At 50.2% G+C, this 13,175-nt stretch overlaps 1 protein-coding gene across 4 annotated transcripts in view; it reads left to right on the plus strand.

Annotated features, from left to right (window-relative positions):
• LOC119976591 (lisH domain-containing protein ARMC9) overlaps nucleotides 1-13,175 on the plus strand; it is a 234,618-nt gene that overhangs the window by 140,430 nt on the left and 81,013 nt on the right. For all 4 annotated transcript variants that reach the window (XM_038817196.1, XM_038817194.1, XM_038817198.1 and 1 more), the window contains one exon: nucleotides 911-1,022. In XM_038817196.1, the coding sequence (XP_038673124.1) occupies nucleotides 911-1,022 (112 nt within the window). The remainder of the gene's footprint in view (nucleotides 1-910; nucleotides 1,023-13,175) is intronic.

A 13,175-nucleotide genomic window follows, 5' to 3' on the forward strand; every position in this document is an offset into this window, starting at 1 on the left:
ACCAGAATCTGACGGCATGGTTATTGTGATGAATGGGGGGAGTTGTTGTACTTCAAATCAGGAAATTTATATTTTAAATGAAGAAGAACTGGAAATTATATGAGGAAAGGTTGGACAAGTTGGGCCTGTATCCACTGGCGTTTAGAAAAATGAGAGGTTATCTTATTGAAAGATGTAAGATTCTGAGGGGTCCTGATAGGGTGGATGCTAAATGGATGTTTCCCCTTGCGGGAGACACTAGGACTAGAGGTTACAGATGAGAGGTCTCATTTAGTACGGAGGTAAGGAGAAATATTTTCTCTGAGGGTTGTGAGACTGTGGAATTTTCTTCCTCGGAGAGTGGTGGAGACACTTTAAGACAGAGTTAGGTAGATTATTGACTAACAAGGGAGTCAAGGGATACGGAGTAGGCAGGAATGTGGATTTGAGGCCACAGTCACATCAACCGTTTTCTTATCCATTAGCATAGCAGCTTGATTATTGCCTCCTAATTCATATGTTCAGATCTTAATGTTAAACCTGGTTGTGTATCTCACTAGAATGATGAAAAAAGATGCAAAATGAAAAATGTTTAATGAAATTATTTTAGCAACTAGATTTAGCAATGTTGTGATTAATAGTTTTTGAACGGTAGCTTTAAAAATGACTGATGTGATTACTTAATATTCTGTAGCTTACTGATTGCTGCTTGTTTGTTACTGGCAGGATTGAGCTGTATTGATTGATTTGTGCTTCGTCAATTGGAAATTTGATTGGTTGAAATTAAATTGGTTAAATTATCAATTACTATTTTCTGTTCTACAATGGGCAAAATGCTAAAATATTCAACTTGTGAGGTTTAAATTGGCTGTTGTATATTAAACACAAAACTTTTAATAATGTTGCTGCGAATAAATGTTTCAATCTTTAGGAAATCTAAAGATGTACCTTTATTACCATCTCTTGATTATGAAAAGTTGAAGAATGATTTGATCTATGGAAATGATCGACTTAAGGCACTTCTTTTGCAAGCACTGCGTTGGGTATGTATAAAAATGTTAGTTTAACGTTTGTAAATCTTATTCCAACCTCAATTATTTTTGATGCCGTTGCTATTTGGCTTGAAACCAGTGTGATAATGCATTGTTTCTATACATTCTGAATGTCGATAATAAAACCCACTATGCACAGTATTTGTGCAGATTTTTGAGATTGCTCAGATTTAATTTTGTGCTTATCATCTTCTGAAGGGTAAATTTAATAATTTTCTATCCGTCCTTATATAACCATTGTCATAAAGAAACTGTTCCCTATCCTGCACCCATTTTCTTCTTTTCTGAAAGGTAGTGACGTCTGCTGGAGAACAAATGCCTTTAGCCCCATAAGAGCTGACCCAAAATATCTATTCCTCATATGTGACCCTGTACGATAAGTACTACCTGGTTGTTTGACTGTTAATGGTGTACACCATGCTAGTGTACCCAGTGTGCTATTGAGGAACATCTGGTTTGTTCTTAAATTTCTGTTTGAAAATGCATGACTTAAGTCCAACTCTGTTCTTGTTAACATCAATTTCTCTCTCCTCCGAGCTTCTTCTGAAACAAATAATGACTTGTTTGGTGTACAGTTTTGCCCAAGTAACTATTACTTATGACATTACTTATGTGTGAACTGTAACCATTAATGTCAAACATTACTCAGCTCCCTCCCTAACAGCACGGTGGATGTACCTACATCTCAAGGACTGCAGCAGTTCAAGAAGGCAATTCACCACCACCTTCTGAAGGGCAACTAGGGATGGGCAATAAATGCTGACCTAACCACCGACGCCCACACGCCGTAAATGAATTTTTTACAAATTCAGCTGCACACGTCTTGCAGTTATGCCTGATCCTGTCCACTGCTTGCATTAATTTAACTGTTCTTGGCATCCAGAGCTGAAGCCTTGGCTAACAGTGCTCTCCTTTAAAAGCCAAGGTAAATTTTATTGTGCTCCATTGAAGTTTTGCACCATCTGAATTACCTGGAATGAGTATCAAGCAATCAGAGAACTAATATTGGGAAAATGTCAGGTTCTGACTAAAAACCGGCATGTTTTTACCCAGAGAAGCAGGCAGGTTTACTGTCCAAATCTTCCCACACGTTGCTGTTTTTTTAGAAGCGTTTTGCGCTATCATCATCTTTCCCGAAACTTCATGTTTGATCCATTCAATAAAGTTTCTGTCCATAGCACAGACCCAATGTCCCTGTTTTAACGCTTGAAAATTAATGGCACGCCAGCAAAAACAGAACAGCAAGAAATCAGCATAGTAATATCCAGTCTATAATTGTTACATTTCACATATTATAGATCAACATATAAGAAATATTACATCATATCACAAAATCTGTACAGTGCAGAAGGTGGGCATTCAGCCTACCAAGTCACCACAGGCTCTCTGAAAGAGCACTCTACCTAGTCTCATTCCCCTGCTAAATCCCCCTAACCTGTCACATTCTTTTCTGACAGCAATCCAATTCCCTTTCAAATACCTCGATCAAACCTGCCTCCACCACCCTCTCAGGTAGTTCATTTCAGATTCCAACCGCCCTCTGGGTGAAAAAGATCCTCGCATCGCTTTTACTTCTTTTGCAAATTATTTGGCTCTGTGCTCTCTAATTCTTGATGATCCCTTGAGTGGCAACAGCTTCTCGCTGTTTATCCATATTCCTGAATACCTTTATCAAATCTGCTCTCAGCCTTCATTTCTCCTAGCAAAACGGTCCAACCTCTCCAAGCTATCCTCATAACTACAGTTCCTTATCACTGGAATCATTCTTGTAAACCTCCTCTGCACTCTCTCCAATGCCTCCACATTTTTCCTCAAGTATGGTGGCCAGAAGAACTGGACTTGTTCTCCAGAAGAGAATTCAGAATGTCCAAATTACCTAACTAATGTCTTATATAAGATCAATATGACCTCCTTACTCTGGTATTCACTGCCCCTATTAATAAAGCATAAGATATGATGTATTTTATTAAATGCTCTCTCAACATTTCGTGCTATCTTAACTTGGCCAAGATTCTCCGACTCCCCGCCAGGTCGGAGAATCCCCGGGGGAGAGGTGAAAACTTGTCTGCCAAAACCACCAACATGCCTATGACCGTTGGAATTTCAGGACTATCCTCATCACAGTTGACAAAAGGCACAATTGTCCCAAACATTTTCTCAGTTAATTTGTGGCAGGTTTCTCAGGGAGTTTCGAGCCGGCTCTGTCGGCGAGTTCCCCACCGCTATTCAATGACACTTCGTCACTTTTTTGTGCCCTGGGGAATTTCTCACCAGTTTAGCCCACACTTCAATTTTTTTTTTGCACTGGGGAGTTGAACTCAGAGATCAGGCCGCAATTTTGAAATGGTGCCCCGATCTCAATGTGAGCTTGTGGGTCCCCCACACACTCCCACCCATGGGCAATGTCACCCTCCACCCATGGGCAGTGTCACCCTCCACACACATGGACATTACCCCACACCTCCCCAAGTGAGGACACCCGGCTGTGGAGTCCCTGGGGTTCCTCTCTTCAGGCCCCCCTCCAAGCCCCCTTACAGCACCCGCTCCCTTCTAGGACCCCCATCCATCACCCACCTAACCTCCCAGAGGCCCCTACTTACCTGCCCTGCACTCCCCTACCCTTCAAATCCCCCCCCGCCACCCCACTCTCATTTCATGGACATGGCCCCCCTCACCCCTTGGTCCTTGGCAATGTCACCCTGGCACTCAGGCACCCTTGCACTGCCACTCTGACACCCAGGCAATGCTTTTGCTGGCTTATTGGTGTCATCCATGCACCTTAGCAGTGCCAGGGTGACAGTGCCAAGGTGCCAGCTCGGCAGTGCCAGCTCTAGGGGGTGGACTCGAGAGCCACCCTTCACTTAACCTGACCACCATGGTGTGTCCAGTGGCCTTGGAGACCCTCCACCTGTTCTACATTAATGTGGACCAGCACTGATCGACGCCCGGCTGCAGCCTCCCTGGGGAAGCTGAACAATCGAGGGAGGCCATGGATGCCACACAGGTAGCTCATAAACAGATTTACAACCGACTTCCGCCAGCATCATTCGGACCCACCAATTTGGGGTGGGGTTCTGACTCTGACATCTCACAGGACTTCAGAGAATCCCGGGAAGCGCAGAGCCTGTCGGGAGGCTCGCTGCAAGCCTCTCATGGCATTCTCTGGCCTTGTTCTGCTCAAGCGAGAGCACAACACGACAGGTGAATTGCGCCCAATGTTTCCAAACTTTGTGTCATCTGCAGATTTTGAACACCACAGTCTAGGTCATTAATATATATCAGGAAGAGCAATGTTCCAACACTGATCCCTGGGGAACTTCACTACAAACCTTCAATCTGAGAGCCAACTATTTATCACTACTTTGTTTCCTGTCACTTAGCCAAGTTCTTACCAAGTGCCTTCTTCTTCTTTTATTCCATGAGTTAAATTTTTGCTCACAAGTTTAGGGGCTGTTTAGCACAGGGCTAAATTGCTGGCTTTGAAAGCAGACCAAGGCAGGCCAGCAGCACGGTTCGATTCCCGTAACAGCCTCCCCGAACAGGTGCCAGAGTGTGGCGACTAGGGGCTTTTCACAGTAACTTCATTTTGAAGCCTACTTGTGACAATAAGTGATTTTCATTTTCATAAGTCTATGTGTGTGGCAAAGATGCCTTTTGAAAATCAATATACACGGGGGACTTCCGGTGGCGGCAATGCGGAGCTAAGCCGCACATTCGGCAGCTCCCGCTGAACACGGACTTTGGGGCTCTTTTCAGGGCCCCCAACGGAGCTGTATCGGCAAATCCCAACGTGGGAAGAGGACAGGAGTCGACCCCTACGGTCCTATGGTCCGGACCAGAAGTGGGTAAGGAGAAAAACGGAGAAAGCACCCCTGAAAAAGCGGGGGAAGGAAGACAAAATGGCGGCCGGTGGAGGCCCGGAGGCAGTGGGCGCAGGAGCAGCAGGCGACTCTGCTGCGCTGCTTCCTGGAGCTTAAGGTGGAGCTGCTGGAGTTGTTGAAGGTAACCACCAGGGAGCTGATGGAGACCCAGACAGCCCAGGGGGCTGCGATCCAGGAGCTGCAGAAGCAGGCCTCCGAAAGGGAGGATGAGGCCGTGGCCATCGCGGGGAAGGTGGAGATGCACGAGGTGCTCCATAAAAGATGGCAGGAGCGGTTCGAGGAGCTGGACAACCGGTCGAGGCGGAAGAATTTGCGGATCCTGGGCCTCACGGAGGGGCTGGAGGGGTCGGACCTGGCGGCCTTTGTGGTGGTTATGTTAAACTCGCTGATGGGGGCTGGGTCCTTCCAGGGGCCCCTGGAGTTAGAGGGGGCCCACAGAATTCTGGCTAGGAGGCCCAAGCCGAACGAGCCGCCGCAGGCGGTGTTGGTGCGGTTTCGTCGGTTTGTGGATCGTGAGTGTGTGCTCCGGTGGGCTAAGAAGGAGCGGAGCAGCAAGTGGGAGAACACGGAGGTGCGGATCTTCCAGGACTGGAGTGCGGAGGTGGCGAGGCGGAGGGCCGGGTTTAACCGAACGAAGGCGGTGCTCCATAGACGGAGTGTGAAGTTCGGCATGTTGCAGCCGGCTCGTCTGTGGGTCACCTATAAGGATCGGCACCATTATTTTGAGTCCCTGGAGGAGGCGTGGGCCTTTGTGCAGGCCGAGAAATTGGACTCAAACTGAGGGTCTAAGATGGGGGATGCTGTATAATACTGTATTTGTATTTGCTTGGTTTAATGTAGGATGTGGGTTGGCCTTAGGGTGGGTGGGGTGATGTCGATTTGTCTTCTCTGTATGGGTTTTTCTGCAGGGGTCTGGTGGACGAGTTCGGGCAGGGGGGTAAACGGGGAGTTCGGGGAGCTGGTGGGGGGGACTGACAATGGGAGTTGCCCTAGAGGAGGCGGGGCCGGGCAAGGCGAAAGCGCGGGCGTTCTGCGGGTTTCCTGCGCTGGGAGATGGTGGGGGCGGAGTCGGGGCTGAGAAGCGCGGGTCGTCGCTGGCTGTTTTCTTTTCCCGTGCAAAGGGGGAGGGGGGGGAGGACCCATTGACGGGCACGATGGAGGAGGGGTAGTCCCACGTGGGGAGGAGCCGGAGGTAGGGCAGGAGTCGCCGGGGTCAGCAGAAGTTAGCTGGCTCACGGGAGTGCTATGGAGGGAGGGGCGCGGCTAGGAGGGGTCCTAGCCTGGGGGGGGGGAGAAGAGTTGCCGCCGTGGGGAACTGGCAGAGCAGGGGACGCCGGCCGGTGGTGGGCAAGGGATGGGGTATGGCTAATCGGCAGGAAAGGGGGGCAGGGAGCCCTCTGATCCGGCTGATAACCTGGAATGTGAGGGGGCTGAATGGGCCGGTCAAACGGGCCCGGGTGTTTGCGCACCTGAAGGGGCTGAAGGCGGATGTGGCCATGCTCCAGGAGACACACCTGAGAGTAGTGGACCAGGTTCGTCTGAGGAAGGGATGGGTGGGCCAAGTATTTCACTCGGGGCTGGATGAGAAGAGTCGGGGGGTGGCGATCCTGGTGGGGAAGAAGGTGTCGTTTGAGGCGTTAAATGTGGTGGCTGACAGTGGCGGGAGATATGTGATGGTGAGTGGTAAGCTGCAGGGGGATCGAGTGGTGTTGGTGAATCTTTACGCCCCAAATTGGGACGATGCGGGTTTATGCAGCGCATGTTGGGCCGCATTCCGGACCTGGAGGTGGGGGGCCTGATCATGGGGGGGGGCTTCAACACGGTACTGGATCCCCCATTGGATCGATCCAAGTCCCGGACGGGTAGGAGGCCGCCGGCGGCTAAGGTGTTGAGGGGATTTATGGACCAGATGGGGGGGTGGATCCCTGGAGTTTGCGAGGCCAAGGGCCAGGGAGCACTCGTTTTGCTCCCACGTACACAAGGCCTACTCGAGGATTGATTTCTTTGTCCTGAGCAGGGGGTTGGTTTCTAGGGTGGAGGATGTGGAATACTCCGCCATTGCCATTTCAGATCATGCCCCGCACTGGGTGGACCTCGGGCTGGGGGAAGGAAGGGACCAAAGTCCGCTCTGGCGCTTGGAGGTGAGGCTGCTGACAGACGAGGAGGTGGCCGAGAGGGTTCGGGGGTGTATCGAGAGGTACCTTGAGGCCAATGACAACGACAACGGGGAGGTCCAAGTGGGGACGGTCTGGGAGGCATTGAAGGCGGTGACTAGAGGGGAATTGATCTCCATCCGAACCCATAGGGAGAGGGGGGAGCAGAGGGAGAGACTGATAGCGGAGATGGTGCGGGTGGATAGGAGATATGCGGAGGCTCCAGAGGAGGGATTGCTGGGGGAGAGGTGTAGCCTTCAGGCCAGATTCGACCTATTCACTACCAGAAAGGCGGAAGCTCAGTGGAGGAAAGCACAGGGGGCGGTGTATGAGTATGGGGAGAAGGCGAGCAGGATGCTGGCACACCAGCTCCGAAAGCGGGACGCGGCCAGGGAGATTGGGGGAGTGACGGATAAAGCTGGGAAGGTGGTGCGGAGGGGGGTAGATGTTAATGGGGTCTTCAGGGACTTCTATGGGGAACTGTACCGGTCGGAACCCCCGGTGGAGGGGGGTGGAATGGGGCGCTTCTTGGACAAGCTGCGATTCCCGAGGGTGGAGGAGGAATAGGTGGAGGGACTGGGGGCGCCGATCGAGCTGGAGGAGGTGGTCAAAGGGATAGGGAGCATGCAGTCGGGGAAGGCGCCGGGGCCGGACGGGTTTCCGGCGGAATTTTATAAAAGGTATGTGGACCTGTTGGGCCCCCTGTTAGTCCGGACCTTAAACGAGGCCGGGGGGGGGGGGGGGGCTTTGCCCCCAACTATGTCACGGGCGCTGATTTCCTTGATCCTGAAGTGGGACAAGGACCCTCTGCAGTGCGGGTCATATAGGCCGATTTCGCTGCTAAATGCCGACGCTAAGCTGCTGGCAAAGATCCTGGCCACTAGAATAGAGGATTGTGTGCCCGGGGTCATTCATGAGGACCAGACGGGGTTTGTGAAGGGAAGGCAGTTGAATACGAACGTGCGAAGGCTTCTCAATGTCATTATGATGCCAGCCGAGGAAGGGGAGGCGGAGATAGTGGTGGCATTGGATGCGGAGAAGGCCTTTGATAGGGTTGAGTGGGAGTATCTGTGGGAGGTGTTGGAGAGGTTTGGGTTTGGGGCGTGGTTTATCTGGTGGGTGAGGCTGCTCCACGAGGCCCCGATGGCGAGTGTAGCCACAAATAGGAGTAGGTCGGAGTACTTTCGGCTGTACCGGGGGTCGAGACAGGGGTGCCCCCTGTCCCCCTTGCTCTTCGCGTTAGCGATTGAGCCCCTGGCCATGGCGTTGAGGGAGTCAGGGAACTGGAGGGGCCTGGTGCGGGGTGGGGGGGGGGAGCATCGAGTGTCGCTTTATGCGGACGACCTGTTGCTGTATGTGGCGGACCCGGTGGGGGGGATGCCGGAGGTGATGAGGATTCTTAGTGAATTTGGGGGTTTCTCTGGGTATAAGTTGAACCTGGGCAAGAGTGAGTTGTTTGTGGTGCATCCGGGGGATCAGGAGGAGGGGATTGGTAGGCTCCCACTGAAGCAGGCAGGGAAGAGCTTCAGGTACCTAGGTGTCCAGTTGGCTGGGAGTTGGGGGGCCCTGCACAGGCTCAACCTCACAAGGTTGGTGGAGCAGATGGAGGAGGAGTTTAAGAGGTGGGATATGTTACAGCTGTCACTGGCGGGGAGGGTGCAGTCCGTTAAGATGACGGTGCTCCCGAGGTTTTTGTTCCTGTTCCAGTGCCTCCCCATCCTTATCCCGAAGGCCTTTTTTAGGAGGGTCAACAGGAGTATCACGGGATTTGTGTGGGCGCATGGGACTCCGAGGGTGAGAAGAGTGTTCCAGGGATGGGGGGGGCTGGCGTTGCCCAACCTCTGTGGGTACTATTGGGCTGCCAACGCAGCGATGGTGCGTAAGTGGGTAATGGATGAGGAAGGGGCAGCATGGAAGAGGATGGAGGCGGCGTCATGTGTGGGCACGAGCCTGGAGACGCTGGTAACGGCGCCGTTGCTGCTCCCTCCAACGAGGTATACCACGAGCCCGGTGGTGGCGGCTACCCTCAAAATTTGGGGGTAATGGAGACGGCATAGGGGAGAAGAGGGGGCTCGATGGAGGCCCTGATACGGGGGAACCATCGGTTTGTTCCAGGGAGCATTGATGGCGTATTTCTGGGCTGGCACAGGATAGGGGTTAGGAGGTTGAGGGACCTGTTTGTGGAGGGGAGGTTCGCGAGCTTGGGGGAGTTAGAGGGGAAGTTTGGGCTCCCCCCCCGGGGAACATGTTTAGATACATGCAGGTGAGGGCGTTTGCCAGGCAGCAGGTGGAGGGGTTCCCCTTGCTGCCCCCACGTGGTGTGCGGGACAGGGTGCTCTCGGGGGTGTGGGTTGGAGGAGGGAGGATTTCGGACATATACCGGGTGATGCAGGAGGTAGACGAGGCCTCGGTGGAGGAACTGAAGGGTAAATGGGAAGAGGAGCTGGGTGAGGAGATTGAGGAGGGGACGTGGGCGGACGTCCTAGAGAGAGTGAATTCTCCTCTTCCTGTGCGAGGCTTAGCCTCATACAGTTCAAGGTGCTGCATAGGGCCCACATGACTGGGACGGGGTCGGGGTCTGGTTCGGTGGGAGGGAGAACTATGTACATGGGTTTGTGGGATGTTATTTCTTTCCCTTTTGTTGTGTGGGTGTTCTTTTGTTTTTTCTTTTATTTGTAGTTGCGTTTGAAGATGGGTGGGTGTTGTTCTTGGGGTGTTACCGCGGTTGTTTTGTTAATATAGTTGAGATGTTTATATTTTGTAAAAATTTCAATAAAAATTATTTTTTAAAAAAGACAATCTATATACACCATGTTAACAGTGTTGCCCTTATCAACCTTCTCTGTTGCCTCCTCAAAAAACTCTTAAGTTAAATCGATGTGATGTCCCCAAATGAGTCTTTGCTGGCTTTCCTTAATTATCCTGCACTTGCCGAGTGACTATTGGTCTTGTCCCGTATAAAAATATGAAAAACAGTGCTTTTAAAGGTCTTTTAAGAAATATGTTAATACTATATGGATTAATGGAGATTTCAGTCAACTTCTCCATATTTCCCAGTGACTGAAGACTTAATCAATGCCGTCATTCTGTGACCCCCCCCATACCATCACACACTGTAATCAGTTCCTCACCCACACCATAATCAGCCTCTCTCTCCTCTACTCCACATAGAGTGATCAGCCCTACTCTCCTCTACCACACACACAATAATCAGCCACTTTCCCCTCTACCCCATACACTGTAATTTGTACCACTTCCCTTCCTCACAGGCATAGTAATCGGCCGTTCGCCTCTTCGCCTTGCCCCCCCCCCCAAACACACATATACATTAATCAACCCTCTCCTCCATATGCACTGTAATCAGCTCCTGTTTCATTCTAGTTGCCTGAAGCAGAGTGATCTATACAAGAGGAGCAGAAACACAGTAAATTTTGAAGCTGCTACTCCCTTCCTAGCTCAGGTGCATGACCTTCTTTTCTATACACAGTTCGCCACTGAGTAACACTTTCCTGCCTCTGTCGGCACCAAGTCAGCGCACAAATATCCTAGATCTGCTTGGCACCCTATAGTAATAGTGCTTTTTGAGATTAAAGAGCGCAATGGACTCATTATCTACCATTTGCCGTTCAGTGGCAAGGAGCCAATGAGTCCAAATCTGTTCCACCAAAGTCTCCTCTCTCCAGTTGCCACTCTTGCCTCAGAGGATGCAGAGCTTGCTTGATCTCTACATTATCTCTACAAACACATGGCCAGTTGTGACCCACAGTTTGAGAATCCTATTCTAAATTATTAGAGTGCATGTGTTGCATTCAATATTGCAGAGGTAGAAACTTCCTCTAAATACCAGGAAGACTGAAGCTATGGTCTAAGGTCCTCCATTTCAAACAAAGAACAAAAAAAAGTACAGCACAGGAACAGGCCCTTCGGCCCTCCAAGCCCGTGCCGACCATGATGCCTGACTAAACTACAATCTTCTACACTTCCTGGGTCCGTATCCCTCTATTCCCATCCTATTCATGTATTTGTCAAGATGCCCCTTAAATGTCACTATCGTCCCTGCTTCCACCACCTCCTCCGGCAGCGAGTTCCAGGCACCCACTACCCTCTGTAAAAAAACTTGCCTCGTACATCTGCTCTAAACCTTCCCCTCGCACCTTAAACCTATGCCCCCGTGTAATTGACCCCTCTACCCTGGGGAAAAGCCTCTGACTATCCACTCTGTCTATGCCCCTCATAATTTTGTGGACCTCTATCAGGTCGTCACTCAACCTCCGTCTTTCCATTGAGAACAAACCGAGTTTATTCAACCGCTCCTCATAGCTAATGCCCTCCATACCAGGCAACATCCTGGTAAATCTCTTCAGCACCCTCTCTAAAGCCTCCACATCGTCCTGGTAGTGTGGCGACCAGAATTGAACACTATACTCCAAGTGTGGCCTAACTAAGGTTCTATACAGCTGCAACATGACTTGCCAATTCTTATACTCAATGTCCCGGCCAACGAAGGCAAGCATGCCGTATGCCTTCTTGATACCTTCTCCACCTTGTTGCCCCTTTCAGTGACCTTTGGACCTGTACAAATAGATCTCTCTGACTTTCAATACTCTTGAGGGTTCTATGATTCACTGTTTATTTCCTACCTGCATTAGACCTTCCAAAATACATTACCTCACATTTGTCCGGATTAAACTCCATCTGCTATCTCAGCCCAAGTCTCCAAACGATCTAAATCCTGCTGAATCCTCTGACAGTCCTCATCGTTATCCGCAATTCCACCAACCTTTGTGTTGTCTGCAAACTTACTGATCAGACCACTCACTCCACTCACTCCATCTTTTCCTAGCACTGTCAGAGGTTGAACCAGACTATTAGCAACCTCGGTGTCATTTTTGACCCCGCGCTCCCAATCACATAATTGCACCATCTATTTTCACCTCTGTTAACATTGTTTGACTCCATCCCTATCTTATTCATCTCCTGCTGAAACCCTCATGCATGTCTTTGTTAGCTCTAGACTTAGGAATTACAAATGGCTGGCCTTCCATCCTCCACAAACTTAAATTCATCCAAACCTCTGCAGCCCATGTCCTGACTTACATCAGATTCCATTCATTTGTCAGCCCCTGTGCTCATTGCTCTCGATTCCCCTCAGTTTCCTACCTAAACCTCTATGCTGCTTAAAATCCACCACTCTTTTGGTCGTCTACCTTAATAGCTCCTCAGTGACTCAGCGTCAAATTTTGATAATGCTCCTGCGAAGTGCTTTGGGATGTTTTGCAACATTCAAGCCAGTATGTAACTGCAAGTTGTTGGTGGTGAAGGCATAGAGCGAGGTGTCTTTGGTGTCTGCATGAAAGCTAACCCCAAGCTAATAGATGTTCTTGCTGTGGGTGACATGTAAATAGTGTGGAGGAGGCCAGAAGGTCTGCAGGCTCCTCTGGGTAAATTAAGAGTGGAACCAGATAAAGATGGTCCAACCATGGCTCACCATGAAGAAAGGACAGTGGGAGGAGGCTGGGGAAGTGTAATTGCTTTAAATGCCATAGAGATAACAAGGCAGCATATTGCATTGCACTCAGAGAAGTGTCTGCAGAGCTGCATGGCGATAAAGCTTTCAAAGACCGTAAGGTGGAGGTTGGAGGTGGTTTTGTAAAAGAAGATAAAGAATGGAATTTTAAATAGGCAGATGATAATGGCAGTTTGTAATCTAAGAGAATCAGTGCCTTTGTAAAGGGGGTGATTGTGCATATCCACAAGTTCCAGGACAAGGAAAAGATCCCGGACGTGGGTCAGGGCATAGCGGGACTGTGATTGGGAAGGAAAGCGAATCTGGATTTGTCAGGACATTGGCGCGGAGCTGGCCAAGAGACGGGCAGGGTTCAACAAGGCCAAGAGAGTGTTGCAGCAGCGCAAGATTCGATTTGGGGTGCAGTACCCGACCAAACGTTGGGTGACTTTTGAGGACTGGGAGTAATGGTGTTGGTGCACTAGAAACGTTTGAGAGCACAGGTGATGTTCCTGCAGGAGACGCATCTCTGCGTGAAAGATCAGGGGCTGGATCACTCCGGCGTCAGCCTCCCCCATATGGCACAAATTCTCCAGCCCGGAAT

Source organism: Scyliorhinus canicula, chromosome 13 (assembly GCF_902713615.1).
Source record: "Scyliorhinus canicula chromosome 13, sScyCan1.1, whole genome shotgun sequence".
Lineage (NCBI taxonomy): Eukaryota > Metazoa > Chordata > Chondrichthyes > Carcharhiniformes > Scyliorhinidae > Scyliorhinus > Scyliorhinus canicula.